Source organism: Strix aluco, chromosome 14 (genome assembly GCF_031877795.1).
Source record: "Strix aluco isolate bStrAlu1 chromosome 14, bStrAlu1.hap1, whole genome shotgun sequence".
NCBI classification, from domain to species: Eukaryota; Metazoa; Chordata; class Aves; order Strigiformes; family Strigidae; genus Strix; species Strix aluco.
Window position 1 is genome coordinate 20345596 of NC_133944.1, and position 22351 is coordinate 20367946.

At 39.0% G+C, this 22351-nt stretch overlaps 1 protein-coding gene across 1 annotated transcript; it reads left to right on the forward strand.

Moving 5' to 3' along the window:
• Nucleotides 1–1605: 1605 nt before the first annotated feature.
• On the forward strand, nt 1606–21999 carry PLA2G15 (phospholipase A2 group XV). The gene is made up of 6 exons (XM_074839507.1): nt 1606–1850; nt 9864–10020; nt 11500–11618; nt 13127–13225; nt 13621–13845; nt 17759–21999. The coding sequence occupies exons 1-6, from the start codon at nt 1706–1708 to the stop codon at nt 18268–18270; spliced, it is 1257 nt and encodes a 418-aa protein (XP_074695608.1). The 5' UTR covers nt 1606–1705; the 3' UTR covers nt 18271–21999.
• Nucleotides 22000–22351: the final 352 nt, after the last annotated feature.

The window sequence follows — 22351 nt, forward strand, 5'->3', positions numbered from 1 at the left end:
GTAAATATACAAGGTGTGGCAGGTGCCTTGAAAAAGGCAAGTCTAGATTTAGACTTAGCCTTAGCTTCCATGAGTGATTTGTTGCATTTTCTTCCTCTGTCTTATTTCAGGAGGAAGATGTGTTCTCCTCCACGTCCATGCCAAGCCACCCCCGTCATTTTTCTAAACTCCTGTCAATAGACTGTGTATCTGTTTTACCAGATTCTGCCTTCATGCACAGATCTTTTTGACATATCTTTCTGCAGGAATTACAGACTGTTGAATACTGAATTCAGTGAGGCAAGAACAGCTTCAATTTTATACCTTACAGTGTGTATAGCTGGTAGGAGTTACCAAGTCAATTAGTAGTTTTCTGCTTCTACTTGTCTCTCGTTCCCATGCCTTCCTTTGTGATATTGTTCATGCTAGTGTATTAACCATTCAAGGTGGGAATACTTCTGAAAATTAGTAGACACGCTGAGGGATGTAGGAAGCTGTGAAGCAGACACTGTAGTGCCCTTGTCGCAAAGTAATTCTATCAGAAACAGCTTTACCCTGCGCAGGAATTGATAACACCAGGCTCAGAAGGTGTGTGTCCACAGCAGGAGTTGATAGATATGTGAGTGAACCAAGGAAACCTTGTCTTGCTCATCAGCACAATCATGACTGATCATGAAATGTGATTACACTGGTTCTAAGCACCATTTTTTTTTTCTCCATTTAGTTTTTGTTTCTGTGGATACCCTTCTTCCTCCCCCTCCACAACCAGACACCCACCAAACAACGTGTACTTCAAACTGAGCACGTAACTCCTACTAACTGCTATTGCTGAAGCACAAACGCTTCTACCCCTTCTGGTTTTAAATTACTGTAATTACAAGTCTAGGTGTTCTTGTTACGTGTATAAAGGTCTAATGATTTTTTTTTAGTATTGCCAAACGCCTGACCTCAATGATACTCTGTACCAATTAGCCGTCATGTTAGTCAGGTGTTGCCTGAAGCACAGCTATGCCCATAAGCTTTTCTATCAGATGTCCAGTCTCTTGGCGGTGTAATACTGAAATTCCCAACTCTGCCAAATATTTTTGGCTTTCCTTAAACCATTCTGACCACGCCCCTTACGTGCTATCTATTGTTATGCATAAATTTTGCGGCAAACGCCCCTGATTTCTCTTTTAGAAATCGTCACGATCACACAACTGTCGATGTAGTAACGTGAGACAAAGGTACTCCCGGCAGCACTCCTCCCTCCGTAACTGCGGGCCCAGAGGCCTCAGCCCGGGCCTGCGGGGAGCCCTACCTGTCCGCTCTGCCTCACACGGGCGGGGCCGGGGCTACGGCACGGCCCGCGGCAGCTGGGCGCCCCGGAAAGGCGGGGTGGGGCTGCCACTTTTATAGAGGTTTCAGCGGGGCTGGGCACCGAGCAGGGCCGTGGCGGCGGAGGGGCGGCGGGCGCTGAGGGGAGCGCGGGCTCCCGCCGGCAGAGCCTGAGGCGGCTGTCGCGCGGCGGCTCGGGCTCTCCGCAATCGGCTGCTGACGCCTGCGGGGGCGGGGCCGGCTGAGGGGGCGGGGCCGGCCGGGCTGCGCGGGGCGGGGCGGGCCCTTTTCTGGCGGGGCCGGGCGGCGGGGCCGCACTCCGCTGGCGGCCGCGGCAGCCCCGGCGCAGCGACGCGTCCGGCGCGGGGTGGTGGCGGTGGCTCCCGGCCCGGGGTTATGCGCTGGGGTGATGGTCTCGCCGGCCGGCGCTAGGCTCCTCCCGCGCTGGGGAGGGAGCCCCGTCCTCAGCCTCCCTCTCCTCCTGCTGCTGCTGCTCTGCCCCGGCGGCGGGTGCCTGCCGCGCCGCCGGCCCGCGGGGCCGCCCGTGGTGCTGGGTAAGAGCCGGGGGGCGGCGGTCCGTGCGTTTGGCGCCGCGGGAGCGGGGCAGCCCTCCGCTGTCTCTGCTGTCGCACCCCTGGCAGGGAGGCGGCGAGAGGCCCGGGGCGCGGTGGGCACAGCCGCGGGGGTCTGCGCCCCGCCCGGCCGCCGCCGCTGCCCGGTGTCTCCGGGATGCTTCGCCGAGAGACCCCGCTTGGTGAGCGCCCCGGCTGCTGCTGGTACCGGGGGGCGCCGGCGCTGGGCACGGAGCGTCTTCGCTGTAACGCTGCCCCGGTACTGACGGCCCGTCCCTGGCCCGGCCGCAACAGCGAAAAATCCAGGCCCGGGTCGGGGGGGGCCGGGCACCTCGCACCCCGGAGGGGCACGGGCCTGCGGGAAACGCTGGGTTGCCGTTCCTTGCCAGTGGGCGTGGGGGAAGCGAGGCTCGCTGAAATACACTTTTAGTTCATTAACTAAAGCAAGGCTCGCTGAAATACATTTTTAGCTCATTAACTAAAACTAGACCCTTGCTTACCAAGTTTTTACTCCATATGAATAAAAGAGGTTGGAATCAGATGTGGAAAGAGGAGGTGACTGGGTGTTACAGCAGTCAAACTACAAGTAGTCAAAAAATAAGACTTATTTCATCACACAACATAGAAAATGAATACAGGTTACTGGCCTGTGGTTTCACCTGTTAGCACAGAATAGCTTGTAACAAATAAGGGGAAAGTATTCATATAATAGTTACTAAGTAACATGTTAGATGCTTTTAGTGTCTATTGATAAGGACAGTAAATAAATTTTAAATGCTTTAATAACTTGCCTACTGAAATTGTAGTTCTTAAGCATTCCAATACCCTAAGTGCATTTGGTGATATTAATGTCAGTAGTCAGTCCTGTGAATGTATTCACTGTGTTCCATGTTCTTATTACGCGGTTACCCTTTGTGATAAAGGGGGAAGAAAAAGTGAGGAAACTGGAAAAATACTGGGAAAAGGATAACCAGTGGTATGTTGTTCAGTTTAAGCTCCATTTATAATAATGTAGGCTCTGCTGTTGACTTTATTATTACTGTTACAAACCTCTGACATAAAAGGGCAAACACTAAACAAGAACTTTTTTTAAAGTGTACCTCGGGACCACCATGTACAAATTCGCAGTTCTTAATAGATGGAGGAACTAATGTGAGAGGATGTAGATTTGGAAGTGGAAACTGCAAAAGGATGGCCTAAGAGGCTGGAGTAGAAACGTGAACAAAAGTTTGTTGAGTTCTGTCTGTGGAGGTTAGAAGCAATCTTTCATCCCACCTCTCAACTCTAATGCTGGGTTTTAGCAATGAGCTTTGGCACTTACTCCAGTGCAAGCTTCTCGATGACAAAGGTGATAGTGTTTTAGTTACTGATCCAATATTCATCTCTAGCTTTGAAAGAAAGAAGATTTAAAAGCAATGGGGGTAGAGATACTGATTATAGAAGCATGGAGTTACTACTGATGGATCTACTGTAAGTATATATGTTACCTAAGGATGCTTTTAAAAACTATGGCTGACCTACATTTTGTTTTCCTAAGAGACCTTCTGGTAAATACTGCATGGCTGAGCACACACATACATCAGTGAGTAGTTTAAAACACACACTTTCTTGCTGTTAAAGTTAATTTTCATCAAATGCTACAGAACTTGCATCGCTTACTATTCTAGTCAGTGTCTGTTTTCAAATGTGCTGTTTTCTGCTGTCCAGTCCTGACCTGTGAAGATTCATTGGGTTTTAACATAAATAATTTTTCTGAGTTATTTGTATGTTTGAGAAAGTAGGCACTCCTAGGGAGTGATTTGCTGTAACTTCTTATTGTAAAATACCATGGTTTTCTGATGTATAGAAATGACTGTCATTGTAAAAACACCTGCACTAAGAGCTTAGCTTCAGTTAGCCATGACATGGGCAGTGAAGGTCAAACAAATAAAGGAGAGGAAGGAGTGACTGTCGGTCACTCACTGGTTCTGTATGAAATGTTCTCATCTTGATTCTAGTTAACTTTTCATGACCTTTTCTTCACCCTTCTTGCGTATGTGACACGTTAAGATAAGCTTTTTAGGAATTACTATGATGAGGATGGTAGCAGGGTTTAGGAGAATCATTTAGGGAGGCATTCTAAGTGCTGGTTTAACACAGGTGTTTGGGAGAGGGGAGAAAAACACACATGGCCCTGGAATCACAAATGCTAAAGAGGATTGAGAGGTGTGTATGTAAGGCTGCATTATACAGGCCTATACAAGCCTGAGATGGTTTTAGAGCCCATATGAGAGAGGGATGCAGAGTTGATCCTCCTGATTTATCAGGCTGGCATCTAGACCCTTAATTCCTCATTTGTGTTCAGTTTTATCTCTGAGTAAATGTCTCATGAGCTAAGCATTCACTATTGGTCTCTTTGGAAGTTAAAACTCTTAAGTTGAAAGGGAAGTTAACAAGATTAATCCTATTCTGTGTATGGCAAGTTGGCCATCTGATCTTAAGGAATAAAGAAAGAAGGAATGTTGTTTAAAGGAATGTTGTCAACATAATGATCACTTCATAAAGGTGTTAGACAATGTTCAATGGTCACAAGATGCAGGATAACTTGTTCTCATTTTTTTTTGTGTAATAACCCCACTTGAAGTTGCAACCTGCACTTACCCAAGTAACGGAGGAGGAAGTAGAGCAGTAGTTTGCAAATATGGGGCGTTGCTGGTATATGGGTAACTTCGTTGTGCTCCCCAGGTACTAATAAAAATACTGCTTCTTGAATACAGCCTTGTAACTATTGGCTGTAGTTGTGGTGACAACAGATCTCAGATTTGTAGAGCCCCCTAACTGGCTCAGGTGAGGTGTGGTTCTGTGAAACATCTAAGCCAATCTTACAGCTCATTAGTGCTCCCACAGCTTTCCTTGTGCCTGCTTATTGGCCACTTTGTGGAGTCATTTGTCTTGCTAGAGCATGAGAAAAGTAACCCGTTGAGGAAGAATTGATTAATTTTGCAGTTGAATGACGTTAATGGAGGAGCTGGCACAAGGAATGTGGAGAGTGGCACCACTCCACTTGGATTAGGATGTTTTTTTAAACTGGTCTGTGCATCAGCAAATGGTGCCTTAGTAGCAGGAGCTACTACGCTGAACATCATGTTTGTGCATACCAAGGGACCAGACTGACATGGGTAGTAACTGACAGCAAAATACTGCAATGCAATTGCTCAGTTTTCTATGAGATTTAAATAACAAAGCATCAAAGGGTATTCTATAATAGTGCTACTAGAAAAGAAGAAACACGAGGTAAAAGTCAAAACCTTATTTCCAGAGTCCTGCCTGAAGGCTTGATATCAAAGAGACAATGCTTATTAAAATGTAAGGTCTTGGAGTTCCTCTCTCAAGCATTCCTGGGGAAAAGGAGACTACTTAAGATACTGCATTGCTTTCATGCCCTTTTTTTTTTTTTTTGAGTTTCCTGTTCAGCCAGGACCATAGATTCATAACAGGAAAATCTCCTTTAAGAACCAGGACAACTTACTGAATACCTCTACTCTACTGACAATATCTACTAAATATAGATTCAATATCTACTAAATATAGATTATATATATGTTCTGTGCAAGTACTTCTGGCAATTACGGTATTTTTGCACTTCTCTTATCAGTTTGGTTATATATTCAACACTTGTCTTCTAATGCTTGCAATATGAAGTTCCTTTATTTTGTGGCTGTTCTTCCTCCTTCATTTTCTCATATAGTCCATCAATAATCACTGCGTACTATCTCATGTCTTATCAATTTTGGGAGCTGATAACCTGTCCTTATAAGATCAGTGGCGGATTCTCTGAACTCTTTACCTGTTAGAGCTGACTCAACACAATTACTATATCAATGTTCTGATACCTTCTGCAAACAATTTGTTAGGTACTTGGCTAAAGTTTTCTAGAAAGACACCTAAATTAAGTTTGTTAATAATTGATTTACATGCAAACGAGGTTTGCCTGTGAATTCCTGCTGACTGCTAATTGAGGTGTGCATGTTTGTATGGTCAGTTGGCTAGATATCAGGAGTGATTTAAATGTTTATGCCTCATGTGATCTGAGGTATCTATAAGTATCATGTGAGATGTTGTTTGCTTTCTTGTTCCTAATTTTAAACACAAGCCTTTTCTGTGGCAGTCTGTCATTGAGCCTGTGAGCCATGTTGAGACATTCTCCTTGGAGAACTGTGGTCAGAGTTTAAAATTAATTTTCCAGAAAACTTGGTTCATTTTGAAGGAAGGCTAATTTATAGAACCAAGAAGATGACAAGTATTTAAGGAAATTATACCAATTAAAAATTCATGATAGTTGATATATATCCAAAGGTGTTTGCATTTCAGATAAAAGTAGTAAAAAAAGTATCAACTGATGGCCTCTTTGCCACACAAACAATAGCTTCCCCCCCCCTTGTTATTATATAGGTACTATTTTTTTTCCAAATGAAATTTAAGATCCCCCTATTCATGGCTCTTGTTGAAGATCCTTTTCTCTTTGATTCATGAGCAGTATTAAGGCAAGTCACTTTCCAGGGTGCAATTTGATTAATGTCTTTGGCTGCAAACTGTGAATTGGTCATTAAGACTTAAGGATAGTGATAGACAGGAGTATCAGTGTATCCTAAAACTAGTTATTGTAGTTCCCAGACTTGAAAAAGTCTGTAACCTCTTTTAAACTCTCAAATGAAATTTGTAATTGCACTTTCTGTAAAGTTTAATCAAACAAGAACACATCCCAGAAGGAGATTTAGTTTTGACAGGTCAGCTGAGACAAAAAAACCCAGCCAAGGATACCATAATAGTCGAAGTGAATTGGGCTTATCGCTGTATTAGAATGAGTTCTGTTGGGATTACTGTCTTTGTGAAAAATGAGCATATGCTAGAACTGACAGATCATCAAATTTGATGGAAACACTTTTTTTCTGTTGAATATGAATTCTCATATTTCCAAATGTTGCAGTTCAAAAGTCAGTACATGTATTGCAGAACTGCAAATTAGGGAAGCAAGGGTACTGCTTGAGATCTTGGACATCCAGTCTTATCTAGTGCTGATGTATTCTGCAGAACTTCACTTGCCAGTTAATTTCTACATTTATGGGGCCTGTCTGCAGGCTTTAAAAAGTAAGAACTCTTTATAATGTTTCCAGGAAAATGGCTTAGAAACTACAGATATTGGTAGATGAGAGGATAAGGAGAAAAATTGCTTACAGATTACTCTGCTCAGAGATGCTTTGTGTGCATGGTCTGAAAGCAAAGGGAAATGTGTTTTTTTTCTACTGCTTTCAAATGCCATCACAGAAAATTCAGAAAGGTATGTCTTTATCTTACAGAATTAATCTTCAGTGTGATCTTTTTTAACCTGTTACTTATCAAAAAGCCACTAAGTAGTTCTCCAGCCGAAATGTAAATCATTAACACTGTTAAATTGTGTGGGGTGAGGATTGAAGATCTTGCATGTTTCCTTCCATAATCTGAAAAATCAAAATTTGCATTTTGTTCCCTATAGCTTCATTGTGAACCCTCTTCAGTTTGCATAATATACTTTAGAAAATAAAACACTCGTTGTAAATTACAGTGATTAGCAGTTTAACTGTTAATTGGAAATGTAAACCTGAAAAAAAACTTTTTTGGTTAATCCCTGCTTTATAAACAAATAGGCATCACACCTGTACGTGAAACTTTATTTTTCAAGTTCAGTATTATGTCTTGGCACAGGTGAAACTTGCCCCTTATCTTTTGTTTAGAATTACATAAAATTACCACTTTTCAACTTGTTCCTTATTATCCTTTGAGTAAAAATTAGTATGTAATGTTTCTCATCTTCTGCTCTGAATTGGACACAGGAACACAGCCTCTATCCTCAAGAAGCTTGAGGATAAAATACCTTAACCAAATTAAACTTGCAGTTAATCTAAGATCACTCCATTAAGTCCAAGTGAGACTTTGTACAGTTTCCTGCTTTCCGTACTCTTCTTGATAAATGTATCTTGATTATAATCTTAAACTTCTTCAGTTCTTCTTCAGTCTTCCTACTCTGAGTGGGAGTCCTTATGATTATTTGAGTGCTGTTTGGAAACCTCAGTAAGTTCTTAAAACTCTGATACTTCAGGTGTTTGTCTAAGTCTTTGAAAAGTGTCTTTGCTGGAAGAACTTGATTTTTACCCAAGGAAACGAGATTCCAGGGTAGGACAGAATGTCACTTTTTTATTTTGTTTTGCATTGAAACTGAAGACAAAATCAACCTGTTCTGTCCTTGGCAGGTTTGCTGCTGAAACTGGCCAGCCATGAATGATTGATATAAATAGAATTACATTCTGTTCCTTTTCTAATTAAAAGCACTGATACAGCACAGGCACGAGACTGTGGAATAAGCTGTTGCCTTATAGTTCTATAAGCAATAACTAAACAGCATTTTGTGAGGTTTCGAGACTGAACTTCAGTAAACTCTTTCTAGGGTGTGATGCAATACTGTAATCTTCCTTGCTATGCTTTCCAGTATATCGGAGTCCTTGAAATATGACCTGAAATAAACTGTGGTCAGCTACTGGGTCTTTTAACATTTCACTTAAGATTACAAAAATAAAACCACTAAAATCCTAATGAGAAAGTAGGGGTAGTTAATAAAGAAATCCTGAGGTATATCTTTTCTGGTGGGACATAATGTGCAGTGGTCGAAGGTTGTAAGAGTAGCTGTCCAGGTCTATAGTTTGAAGTCCTGTCCTTTTTTTTTTAGTTTGCAATAAGTGTTTCTCTGAAAGCACATCTGGCTTTCCAGTTAAGTCAGGTGTTCCGCTAAAAGATATTATCTCTTTCTTTAAGACACTGCTGAGTATCAGTGTTTTACAAAACTTAAACTGTTTTGATGAAATAATTGCCTGAAGTGGCCACAAAAACCCATCAGTAAGGGTAGGCCTGCATTAAAAAACTTCAAAATTAAACATTGCCAAGTAAACAGGATACAGTTATACACCCCCCAGAAAGGCTGGGGTGTGTGGAGCTGAAAGGGGTGGGGGGACCCTTAAGTGCTTAACTCCTAGATTTATCTAATACAGAGAAACATTTCAGTTATTGTAGTATCATTGCGTTTCTGGTTCTTGAGGGAAAAATGATTAAATATAACAATGTAAGAAGTTTCTCTGGAAACTTGTTGCTGAAAATTGTGAGAGCATTTTTTTAAGCTTAGTTCTAACTTAGAAATAATATTCTTGTCTCCATCTAGTGTTTAAAAGAAAGGAAAATAAAACTTCATCAAAGGAATACTGGCATTTAGTATGTCCCTTAAGAACAGTGAACTTCAGAGCAGATGCAAATACAAGACCCTTCCCTCCAAGTATTACTGATGTACTGTATTAAAAAAAAGGGTGAAGATCAAAACTTGTTGCATCTAAACCTGAATGCAAAACACATGAAACTATGTATTTGGATTATTATGCTAGCCAACTAAATCCTGTGTAGCAAAAATGTGGTTGGAGGTGAAGAAGTGAAAATAAACATAAATGGAGCTGCTTTCACTTTTCACATTTTTTTAATGTCAAATTGATGGTTTGCAAGCAACTGTTTAAAGAGAACAGAGAGACTTGCACGTGCAGCTATAATACTCCGAAGAAAAAATTTTTTCAGAAAGATTCAGTTTGCACTTTAAAACACAGATAACTTTGATAACATCTGAGACCATCTGTTTTTCATACCCATGGCCTAGCGTGACCTGTTCCTATATAGTCTACTCTTTGAAGTTATGAATTGTTGATCCAGAATTATTCTACATGGTGGCTCCCCAGCTCATGATTTTTGAAAATCCAAATATTTTCAGTGGAAAGTATGCATGCAGTACTTTGTTCTGATGTAATATTTTTTATCCAGTTGCAGAACTTAATGGTATCTCTGGATGCAGCGATACTGCATATGAGGGCTACAGTATTAAGATGTGTATATTCTAATGTAAAATGTTATACGCTTTAATTTTAAGTGTCTTGTTTTTATATCTTTCAGTTCCGGGGGACTTGGGTAATCAGTTGGAAGCCAAGTTAGATAAGCCATCAGTAGTGCATTATCTCTGCTCTAAGAAGACAGACAGTTATTTTACACTCTGGCTGAATTTAGAATTACTTCTGCCTGTTATCATTGACTGCTGGATTGATAATATCAGGTGAGACCACAAATGTTGCTCTTTGCAGTTATCTCCTTTCCTTAGACTGACATGCTTTGTACAGAATGGCCACCTTAAACTTTCTGTTCTGATTCAAGACCAGTGAGAGAAATGACTTGGAATTCTGCTAGGTAGAGTAACGGGATGGATCAGAAGATGTGGTGCTGTTGCATCTGAGGTAGCTGTTTATGTCTGATGAAAAACAGAGGTTCTCTTTTTTCCACTTTGTCTCCTACCAGTTACCTAGTGTTGGTTTGGGCACTTATCAGGCACTTCTGTAAGTTTATCTAAAGCAGAACATCTTCTGCTTTTTTGATGAGTTACTTAAGCTTTGATGAGGCAAGGGGGAAGGAGGTACATTGGGCAGCTCGGGGGGGACAGGCAGGAGGAATGTGAGCTTGCCCTTTTGCTGGCAGTGTGTCATTAGTGAGCAGTCTCACAGGCAGCTGAGACAGATGGGGTCCATCAAGGGCAGTCTGGAAATCTTTCCAGAATTATTTTGGTTTAAAACATTACCTAATTTAAAGCTTCCAGACTATTTAATCGTTCAGTCTGCTTCATTAATGTACCTGTAAAAAGTCATATAAATATCTCTCTGAAAACAATGAAATATTTAGCTTGTGCAATTTAAAAATATTGTACTGGCATGTTGCTCTTTTATGTGAATATACTGAGCTGTAGTGAAGTTGTACCTCTGCTTTAAGTCTTGCTTTATATACCTTACACAGGTTAGGGAGACTTGGTGTGTGAAGATTTGAGTATCAGTTAAGATTCTAAGACTTCATCTAGGGGTAAAAACTTGCATTCAAAACCAGCAATTGTATTGATATAGTATTAAGAAAAAACAAAAAAAAACCCCAACAACAATAATTAAAAACCCAACCCTGACCCAGTGCTCCAGATCCTTCGTATTTCAAATTGATTTGAAAAGTATCTACAAAACACTCAATACCTCTGTGTTTCCTGAGGTTATTAGTCAAGAAATGTCAAGTACTCCCTTATTCTGGTATAGATGTTCTAGTTAAGCAGAAATGAATTACTTTTATCTAGGAGAATTTTTCTGATATCTGATTTTACAGGTATTTTATCTTCTACTGCCACATTCTTATGTTCTTGATGAGTTTTCTCCATTGTGTGGCTTGATGCAAAGTGAAATGGAATAGAACTATATAAAGTAGCTTATTCTAAAGTTGAAGTTCAGCCACAATTCTGTATACTTGGTTTTATAGAGAAGATAAGTCTCCGATTCTACATGTAAAGCATGAAACTAATTAAAATAATTGTTTGATTGTATAAACTTTTAGCCATTAGAGTACTCTTACCATGTCTGCCTATTTGTGGTGGGGTTTTTTTTGTTCTTCTGGATAATAGTACTTAAAGTTCTTGTTACTGCACTCAGACTGTAAGAGTAGATGAGAGCTGTCATGTGGTAATGTGACATGTTTCATGTTTTTCTCTCGCCTTCTTTTTTCCCCCCAGGCTGGTATATAATCGAACAAGTAAGATTACAGAACCACCAGATGGAGTGGATATCAGAGTCCCAGGTTTTGGGCAGACATTTTCCCTGGAATTCCTTGACCCAAGTAAAAGGAGCGTTGGTATGTACAAGCTGTGTCTGAAGTGCTTTGTCACTTGTAGGATTTTTCCAGTGTGTCTTTACACAACGAGCTACTGAAATGTGATTTCAAATTACAATTCTAATTAGAAGTAGAAAAACTTTTTTGTTTGCATTGCATTGTATTATTTTGTCTGTTTGACCTGATACATTGAGACAAGAAGATTGCATGTCTTCTGGTAGTCTTGTGCCAAATTTAAGTTCTCTGGATGAAACCTGAGTAGGCACTTTGAAAATGAGATGGGTTGAGCAGAAAAATCTGTGACTGGAGCTTGACAAACAAAACCAAAATATAAATACTTAATTTTAGCTTGGTTCTGAGTAAGATGTTCTTTGGCCTTAGGAATGAGTTAATGGGCTTGGGAGATATGATACCATACTCTGTAGTTCCCTGTCTTTTGTTGATGTCAGAATAATTATATAATTATGTGTGTGCTGCAAAAGATTTCTGCTTTAATGTGTTTGCAGGTGTGTTTTGTTTAGCGCTTTTGTAGAAGTCATCTTTCAGAAAACACCGAACCTGAAGCTTTTGAGAGTTGTTGTTAGCTGTGGCTGAAGTCTTAACTAATTTAATAGTAATGCAATGAGCTTCACATGCTTTGTAGCATGGATTTCTTTAGGGAGCAAGCTCCAAAAGGGCAGTAATGGACTTAATGATCTTCACTGATTCTTATAACTAGAACTATGCCATTTTAAAAAATGCCTCTGTTCCCTTCAGGGGCTATATGATAAGTATTCAAGACTGAGTGAGGTTCTGCTCAAAACTTAAATATGACTGTGATAATCAATAGGATGTTTTGACAGTTTTTCAAACTGTTACTAGATGCATTTAATTGTGGTGATACTTAATGCCTATGTCTCAAAGCTTGTAATATGTAAGATCTTTCAATATATAACATTAGCCAGTCTGCAAATGTTTCCCTTCTTTGCTATTAGAGCATTATGTTTAGTCACTTAAGTCTTAGTCCACTACCTGATAGATAAAAAGCTTTGGGGTAGTTTCTAGAATTTTGCCCTGGGGTACACTGTAAGCATTTGCTTCCACTATTAATGTTGAAGTCTAGGCCAACTTTATGAATGTATTTTATACCTTACCTGAAGCTAATTTGTAATCAACAAAAGCTAGGACTCCAATGTAGTAATTTTTGAGGTGTATTCTGTACAGGTCAAGGGTAAGACACATTTCTGCTGAGGAAACTTATCTGTTCTGTGTATGCCATGTTTTGTTGCCACACTTGTTTGATAGATCAGCCAACTAATAAGAGCTTTTAATAATGGTATTCCCTCACTTTTGGGGGACAGTGAGCGTAGCTCATCTTGTTTAATATGCAGCTTTCTAGATTGTCAAAGATTAAGACTACAGTTTTAATGTCTGTATATATGGTATCAGAGATAATGCCTCCAGACTTAGTTTGTTTTGTGATGGTGTCTGACAGCTGCTTCTAATGCTAATGTTTTCACTGTTCTGTTTCTCTTATTTGTTGTCTACAGGCAGTTACTTTTATATGCTGGTGCAGAGTCTAGTAGATTGGGGCTACAAACGTGATGAAGATGTAAGAGGAGCACCTTATGACTGGCGAAAGGCACCAAGTAATTAACATATTGTTACTTGAACAAAATTTTGACTCTTCCAACCAGCAAATAATGTTTTGTGTCTCTTCTCCCATTCCATCTGTACAATTAAACTTAATTTTGACTAGTTCTTGGGGCCTGAGTACCCCCGGACTCAGATGAAAGCTCTGTGGTGTGGCTTCTTTTTTTGCTTTAAACAATTTGCTACTTAAGACTTGCTTAAAAACAACACACCACCAAAATGCATCTCCATAAAAACACCCACCCCTCCTGAGTAATACTGGAATTTCTCAGCTCTGCATTATTAATTTGACAGATGGTTTGAAAAAAAATAGCCTTTTAAAGACTTGTGTTGAAGTTCAGCATTCACAGTTAATAATTATAACTGTGTAACCTGTGTATGTTTACTTTAGATGAGAATGAAGACTATTTTGTGGCCCTCCGCAAGATGATAGAGTTAATGTATGAGCAGTATGGAAGTCCTGTTGTCTTAATTGCCCACAGTATGGGTAATATGTACACCCTCTACTTCCTCAACCATCAGACTCAGGATTGGAAAGACAAGTACATCAAGGATTATGTGTCATTAGGCGCTCCATGGGGAGGAGTGGCTAAAACTCTGCGTGTGCTGGCTTCAGGTAGGTAATTTGAGAGCTTGCAATGTATTTTGTTAGTTGTGCAAGGTACTAACTAGACTGTTAACTGTAAGACTGGGGGATCAGAGTTTAAGATACTATGAAGTTAAAAATAATCTTTTCATAAGTGATGGCAACTTGATGTTTCAAGCCCTGTGACCAGACTGTTATTCTTCATGTTCATGGGAGCGGACTGAATTTTGTTACATCCCTTAACCTGGAGCTGCATCCCCTCTTGACCTATCCTAACCTCTTTTCAGCAGATTGTTGTCTCATCTGCTGTTTGGCCTGGTGTCTTCTATTTCTGTCACTTCAGCCTCCAGCCTGATTGCTCTCTGTTCTGCAAAGCTAACAAGGACTCCAGAGCATTCAGTAGTTTTCTTTGATTAAAGATCACACAGCTGCTTGAGGTTAACATTAAGGGAAAATTGCACACATGGTGGTGAAGTGGTGCCCACTGCACAAATGCCTGTCAAAAGTTATAAGTCTAGATATAAAGAAAGTGAACCTTGGAGATCTTTGTTTTAGTATACTGGATATGCCTGAGACTAAAAAAACCAATACTGAATCAAGAAGCATAACATATTTTACTAAGTAACTGCAAATGACTGATGGAAAAAGTTCATTCACCCCATCATGTGATACCATAATTATTTCATGTGCTTTGACACTTTATTTCATGATGTTTCTGGCTTGGTTTTTTAGCTTGTTTCTGACTTGTTAGCTTCGGATATCACTAAACAAAGCTGACATCAGAAACTGGACTTCATCAAAATGCAGAACATGCAGCAAGTGCCAGCCATGCATGGACAGATCAAAGAATGATTTGCTTAGCAAAGGCATTTGATTCTGAATAGTAGTGCACAACTCAGTTACTAATTAGAAAACTTAAACTGGATGTTCGTATCGAGTTATACGTTGTTAAATCTATTGCAATGGCACTTTAAAAATTGATTTATCTTTTCCTGCAAGCTTTGTCTGACACATTTGTGTGCAGGAAATGAGCAATGTTAATATCACCTTCATAAAACTCCACGTGATTACATAAAATTCCAGTCATAGATTTTTGTTGGAATAAACTTTTGTGCTTCATATCTTGTTTATCCTTTATAATGCATCTCACCCAAAGTGGCTAGCTATACAAATGCATAATGAATAGTTCAGTTTCTACTAAATGTAATCATCTCTTAATCTGTATGTCTGTACACTATACTCTGTGTTTTGGAGCAGAAATTTAAAAATCATGTAGGAAAGTTAAATAGGCAGAACATAATATGAGAATGCACATTTTTAGGCTAGTTCTGTCTCTAATATCTGTAGTAAATCACCACCATCAGGCATTAACACTTGGATTACATGAGTCTATTAAAGCGTTTCTAAAATTGACATTATCAGGGTGTTAATATACAGAGAAATTGTTGCTTTAAAGAAAAATACTGTGTTGCTGCAGGAAAGACAAGGCAAGCTATGAATGCATTCTTTCTGCTTTCATTCCTGTTTATAATATGCTAATGGCTAGCGACTTCATGTCCCAAATCACAGATGTGTTATTAAAGTGGTAAACAGTACACAGGTGGAATTATTTTCTTTAAATCTAAACCTTCTCCTACTTATTTATGTGCTTTGCAGGATCACTACTTACATCATTACAATTCCAGTGCCAATAAAGTGAGGATGTTCTGCCCTCTACAGCAAGCAGACACCAAGTTCACAGTGGTGGTTTGGTTGATTAGGTTTTTGTCAGTTTGAGATGCTAGCTGTGTCTTCTTTAGACCTAATATTTTGTTCACTATTATGTCACTGAGTGTTGTGCCTGCTGACTTGAGCGTGGTCTTGGCCATAAAGTACTTCCACACTTCAGAGAAATAAAGGATTTGATAAGCGTATTGTAACAGTTCTGTAAGAGAAGGCTGGAATAGTAATGTTCTGTGTTTGATTATTCTACTGGAAATTTGTACACATTCCTTTCATTGTTCAATTCAGAACTAGAGCTTTCTTTGCTGAAAACTGCCAAGTAGTATTCAGTGGCTTAGTGGTGAGTGTGCACAGTTAAGTACTTATACCACACAACAATATGAAACACATTTCCCAGGACCTTTGTGATTCTTGCTGTGCTCTTGAGTTTCCTTTTTATCTGTTTCAGAGTTATATTAGCAATGTCTCCATATAGTCCTCCTAAAGATGGTGTTAAAGACTGTGCTTTAGGTCTCCTTGCTGAAGCAATAGTGCCACCTTATGGAACAGAAAAATATACTTCGGTGTTATTTCAAGAATAGCAGTTTTGGTTTTGGTATTTCAGTTTTTATGGTGTGGTTGATGTGGATCACTACATGCTGTAACCACTTGGACCTAATAATGGAAAATCTGATTCAAGGTTCAGCTGATGAGAATTGAGGTGTGCCAGCCATTGTGAATAATAGGTCTGATCAGACAGTCACCATGAAAATAAACTCAGATCTGTCTCAGAGCTTTTTTTTTCCAAAAAATCATTTCTAGTAATCACTATATCTGCCACTTATGCAAGAACAATGGTTAAAATGAAGAAAGGTGCATATAAATTGTAACTTAGTCATGTGGTAGTTTGAGCCATCTTTGGAACAAACTACTAAAAAACCAATGGACTCAATGTCTACAAAAAATTCTTGAAATGTTTTGGCCAAACACTAGTTCTGTAATAAGAGTAAGTCTCAATTTGGTAAAATGTAACAATTTTGTGGTTTATTGGGTATCGGATAGCTAGAGCTTATTATCAATAAAGGTCTTAAACTCTCTAGATTTATATTATTAAGAAAATATAATGCCTAGGAAAAGCTTGGCCAGCTGAAAACATTTCCCATGTATCGTAGTTATCAACTGGTCTTTTGAGAATTGTTGGTTTTGTCAGTCTGTCCTGTCCATCCATCCATGTGTGTTGTTCATCATTGTGTGTGTGTCCCCTCCCCAGCAAAGATGTAGTTTAGGTTACCAGAGTTGCTAGAAAATATTAGTGCTACATTAGAGAAAACCTATGTTCTGAGCAACACAAGTATTTAAGCAGTCTTGAAGTGCTGACTGGAAGGAAAGGTACTAATACTGACAACTTTCTGTGGTTCCCACCAGAAGCTAACAAGCTCTAACTCTTCTTTTTTGAAGTACTATGCAAAGAGTGACTTGGTCATTGAGTGCAGCATTCTTTCTTGATAGCATAAGCAGAGACAGTAATACTTGCTTGGCTTCTGTTTCCTTTTATGACAGTTATCTTTTTAGGTAACTATTAAGAGTCTGCTATTTACTTTCAATTGTAGGCATGTTCTGGTAGGCTTTGTTACAAAGGGAGTGTATAAACTGGTAAAACACTAGGCCAAATAGTAAATAAACCATATAGTAACCTTTATAACTATACTGAATGAAATACTGCTACTCTGCTTATTTTGAATGTGCAAAACTTTAAACATTTTGTTAAGCCTATAAAGTCTCTTCATGAGTTCTTACATGTGTGTGGATAGTAGCATTTATCTGTTCTTTCAGAAAAACATGATCGAGGTACAAGAATCACTTTAAAACGTACTTCCAGAAGTGCATTTAAGACAAAACTTGCAAATGGTATAAATAATGCCTAATAATAAAGCTGATTTCTTACTTTGCTCATATAGGAAATATTTTCTCCTTTAAAAAGGAACTTACTGGAAAGGCTGCAGTGTTCTTGGCTTGTCTGTCATTCATTCATTAACTTGTATTTAAATTTGTAAGTTATCAGAAGTTAGTTTGCACAAGTTAATCATCAAGACAATCATAAATGATGAAAAATTTCTCAAACTGTCACTGTAAGCAAAGGGAATAATCTTTTTATTCATGTTATCACTGTGAGTGGTAGTAATTGCAGTTGGTAGAGATTCATGTTTTGCTTTGTGTATAATGAAATTCTACTTTTTTTAAGGTGACAATAATAGAATACCTGTTATCAGTTCACTCAAGATTAGAGACCAGCAGAGATCAGCCGTTTCCACAAATTGGATGCTCCCCTACAACTACACATGGCCTGCAGATAAAGTCTTTGTAAGCACACCTACAGCTAACTACACTCTTCAGGATTACCGAAAATTCTACAGGGACATCAATTTTGAAGATGGCTGGCTCATGAGACAAGACACTGAACCCCTGGTCTACCAGATGACACCACCTGGTGTGCGTATACACTGTCTTTATGGCACTGGCGTGGAAACACCTGACTCCTTCCATTATGAAAGTTTTCCTGACAAAGAACCCAAGATTCTTTACAGTGATGGGGACGGTACAGTAAACTTACAGAGTGCCTTGCAATGTCAGAAGTGGGTGGACATGCAAAAACAGGAAGTGGTGATATTTGAGCTTTCAGGAAATGAGCATATTCAAATGCTATCCAATGATACTACTATCTCCTATGTGAAAAAGCTGCTTTTTGATTTGTGATATCTTGTGTTGACAGTTATTTTCCTCACCTGTGATGCCTTTCCTTAAATATGGGAAAATGCCTTTTAATCCCTTGATATTTAGATATTTGGATTATTTATTTTTTTTAAGGCTGTGTTCAAGAAGTTGTTTGGTGTCCTAAATGATCGTTTGTCTCTGATTTGTGTTTATGATGCTTCATGGTATCTTCACATTCTGCAAACTTGGTCAGATATGCATTTTGGTGCCTCTGGTGTTGTGTCCAATATTCACACAGACTTTTATTTGGAGATTATGCAGCCCCTTGCACATGCTACATAGAAACATAGATACCTGAGTTCCTTTGTGTGGTCTTTGCAGGGTTTGGAGTGGGAGGGCTAGGAAGGATTGCAATTTCAGGTGCCCATAAAACAAGGGAAGGAAATTAATTTGGGAAGCACAGTAAACTTTTTAAAGGGTCTTGCATATTCTGATCCACAGTTCCCAGTACCTTAGTTTGTAAATGTGCATATCTACTAGGTAAGATAGGGAAGAGGTCTGCCTGGTGCTGTACTACCTTTGTCATAATCCAGCCTTTCTTTTATTACAGCTTTTGGGGGAAAAAGACAGATGTGTGAATTACTTGAAGCTTCTTATTAGGTACCTTTTTGGGCTTTTGTTAGAAGAAGAAGAAATTGTTTGCTCATCAACTTCTAGAACCTGGTTACATACAATCTGGAGTCTGAGGAATTCTCAGCTTGTCCTTTATTTATCAATGAAGGGAAGAAGCTAAACAGTGGTTGGTGCTTGCAATAACCATAGCTGTGTTGAGTAGTACATAAATTAAAGCTAATTGAATACTGGCAAACAATCTATACAGTACAGAATTGCATTTCTGGGTGAAAAATGATCTCCTGTAATGGAAATGATAATGGATGGTGGGCATTAATTCAAAAAGTAAAGTGAACTTCCTGAAATGGAGTAGGGAATGGAAGCCAGCATAATACAGTGTAAAGTATAAAGCTTGTTCTCAGTCAAATACTTAGGCTGTGATCCAGTTACTGACCAAGTAGCGATTGGAGCAACACTGCATTCAGCTGAAAAGGAACTTTGTATTTTAAGACTAAAATTCATTACCCATAGATTATAAGTTTCATTATTGCTGTTTCAAGAAGCTGGGATACACTGTTCCTTAAATGTTTCTATAAATTGCTGACCATGCAACTCCTAATTTCCTACAGTATTGTTTTACTCAATGTTTTTTTTAAAAATTCAACTCTGAACTCCACAGAAATGATAGTCTAAAGGCCATCGTATCTGCAACCTTGACTACCGAAGTTCCGTTGGAGAAATAGTTTCACTTGAAGATTTTCTTTTGCTTGCTTTAAAACCAGTCACCCAGTTAGACTGCACTTAGTTTTCTGAAAACACAATTTTGAATGCTTTCAAAATGCTAGGTCCTCTAAGAAAAATGTTTTAAGAGTTTCAGAAACTCATCAGAACTGTTGAGGATTCATTACTTAAGAAACTGAAGTTGTCTGAAGGGTAAAGTTTTTAACTGTTTTGGTAGCATGCATAAAATGTTTGCTGCCATTAGATGTATCAGTAAGATGTGTTGAAATGACAGGTTTGAGCTCATGTTACTGTAGAATGCAAACATTCTGGAACAGGAGGTAGGTTTAAGGCTTTGAGTTTTAATTCAGAAATGACTTGTAAATCCAGAACAGCTTGAACGAGGGTCATGGATAAGCTAAATATCTTCTTAGGTTTTAACTTCCGTATGTAGCTTTATTCTCCTCCTGCTTTTTCCCTATTACTTTTGTTGAGGGTGAGTACACATTTTTCTGATTTTTAAAATGGAACATTTGTCTTGTTCTGGGTTGCCCAGGAACCTACAGTTCAGCAGCAATATTGCCTACACTTTTCCAGAGTAAGTACTGAGTTGCCCCAAGCCACTTGTAATTGGTAACTGTTGGAATGAAAAAAAAAAAAACCAAACCCCAGACCCCCAAACCAAAAAACAACAAAAATCCCACAAAAAAGTCCTTTAGTCAAGGTTTATGCAGGGCTGTCAGCTGGATAAGCTTCAGGCTTGTGTTCCAAGACTGCTCAAAGATGATAAAGCTCTTCCTGTGGTCTGACTCAATTTTTGAATGAATTGCTATGTTACTGGTTTATAACAGAAAGAAATTACAGAAACCAGTTCATCATAATCTCTATTTCTTGCTGAAGTAGAATGTCTGTTAATAAGCACTGGAATGAGTAGGGTTGGAGGCTGTATTGCAGGATACCAATGTGGGCATCAAGGGCTGAAAAAATGAGAAAACATAGGAAAACAGTTCTTAACCTAATCTGGAGAATGTTTCTAAGCTTCATTTAGATCCTTACCTATTAATCGGTGGCATTTTCAGTCTCATACCAAGACTAGCTTCAGGGTTTTTTCTGATTTGAAGTTCCAAAATACATGACTCAAATATGTTCTTTCTTTTTTTTATTCTTTTTTTCATTTACTACTTTTAATACTATTTTTTGTGCCCCAAAAGGAAAAAAAAAAAAATTCTCTAATTTTGGAAACCTAGTACTGTGTTTCTGAGATCAGTTGACTATCTTTTAACCTAAAGATTTGTAAATCAGCTTTCCATTAGTAGACAGGCCCTAGAGTGTGTCTCTCTAAATAAACTTGTGTTTAGTTAACCTGGTAAAATGAAGCTGAAAGTTTTTCAGGGCTGCTTTTGTTTTGTCACTATAAAGCCTTGTTGTGCAAGAACCTGAGTGTATCTGAGATCCTGTGTGTACCCAAGTTCTAAGTACTGTGCTAGAGCAAGCACAGTGCTTCTGGTGAGATTCTGATTGGATGTGATAGTTCTGCAGGCTATGGGTCTGTTTAATGTCTGGAAGTTGTGATTTTTTTTTTTCCTACCAAATCATCTTCAGCCCTTTCATTTTCAGTTTCTTGCATATTAGGATGGAGTTCTCATTGAAAAGTGAATGCAGCAAGTAAACTACATTATTCTAGTTGTTGAAACTGAACCACTTCACTCAGCATGTTGAAGTGCTTACTCACTACAGCGTGTTCCTCTGCAAGGCCAGAGGATTTAGCATTACTGTTACAGGCCTGCTAGAGCCATGTGCACTTGAGCATTCTAGATTCTTGTGGGGAGAGAGGTCTGAAGAAATAAATCTTTGAGAGGAGAATGTGGCATTTCTGTAAGAGGAGTAACTCAGGTGCTTTGCCACACTGCACAGTTGAAATGTTTGAATTTACTGACATATCTTTGTTATACCTGATACATATTGATCATGTCTCTCTTTCCATAACTTTTACTTGGTTTTATTCTTCCAGGATATTTTCAGAAACCAAAACCAGTCTTGAGGACCAAATGTGTTTCTTACTTTTGACAAAATGTATAGAAAACGCTGAAGAAGCTTTCAGCTGTCATTGTAATACTTCTGAAGAGGTTCAGAGTCACTATGTGATTCTGTTTAAAAACAGAAGGCTTCAATAACTAGCAATAATTGCAAAGGACTTGCAGACCAAAGGAAGGAATGTTTGGTATTAAGGTAGTTCTTGGAGCACAGTGTGTTCAAGGCCCTCTTAAATTCAGGGAATGTTTGGCAATGACTTTGCTGCTCCACACCTAACAGTATTTTGTACGGAACATATTCTGAGACCTAGCATTTTATATGCTCTTTTTGTGTATGAATGTGTTCAATAGATTTTGAATATTTTATTGTCAAACTTTGATAACATAATAAAGTTGATCTAATACAGCTTGTCTCCTGTTGTGAATAACATGTTGTCTCACTGCTCAGATGGAATGTCAGCTTCTTGTTGTTCTTCCCCACGGATTCTTGGTGCTCACTTTCTCACAGTAATTGCTTCTTTGGTTCATCTTCCAAATGTACCTACTCTCTTGTGGTACATTTGGAGTTCTCTGTTAGTTGTTCTTGAATTTATGGAGACGTGGGACTGAACTCAATTTCTTTTGTTTGCTTCTTTCTTGCTCATCTTCTATGGAAAAAAAAATATTCTTGGGATGCCTCATTCTTCTATTCAGGTAATCATTTGAAATTAGTCCCTCAATCCTCAGGTGTCCTAAATGCTTGCAGATGCCTTTATACT

Bases quoted from the DNA above. Each gene is read 5' to 3' on its own strand.
- PLA2G15 (XM_074839507.1), top strand. From the start codon at position 1,706: ATGGTCTCGCCGGCCGGCGCTAGGCTCCTCCCGCGCTGGGGAGGGAGC. The intron at 10,021-11,499 runs GTGAGACCACAA...TTTTCCCCCCAG, and splicing joins TGCTGGATTGATAATATCAG to GCTGGTATATAATCGAACAA. The intron at 13,226-13,620 runs GTAATTAACATA...TGTTTACTTTAG, and splicing joins TGACTGGCGAAAGGCACCAA to ATGAGAATGAAGACTATTTT.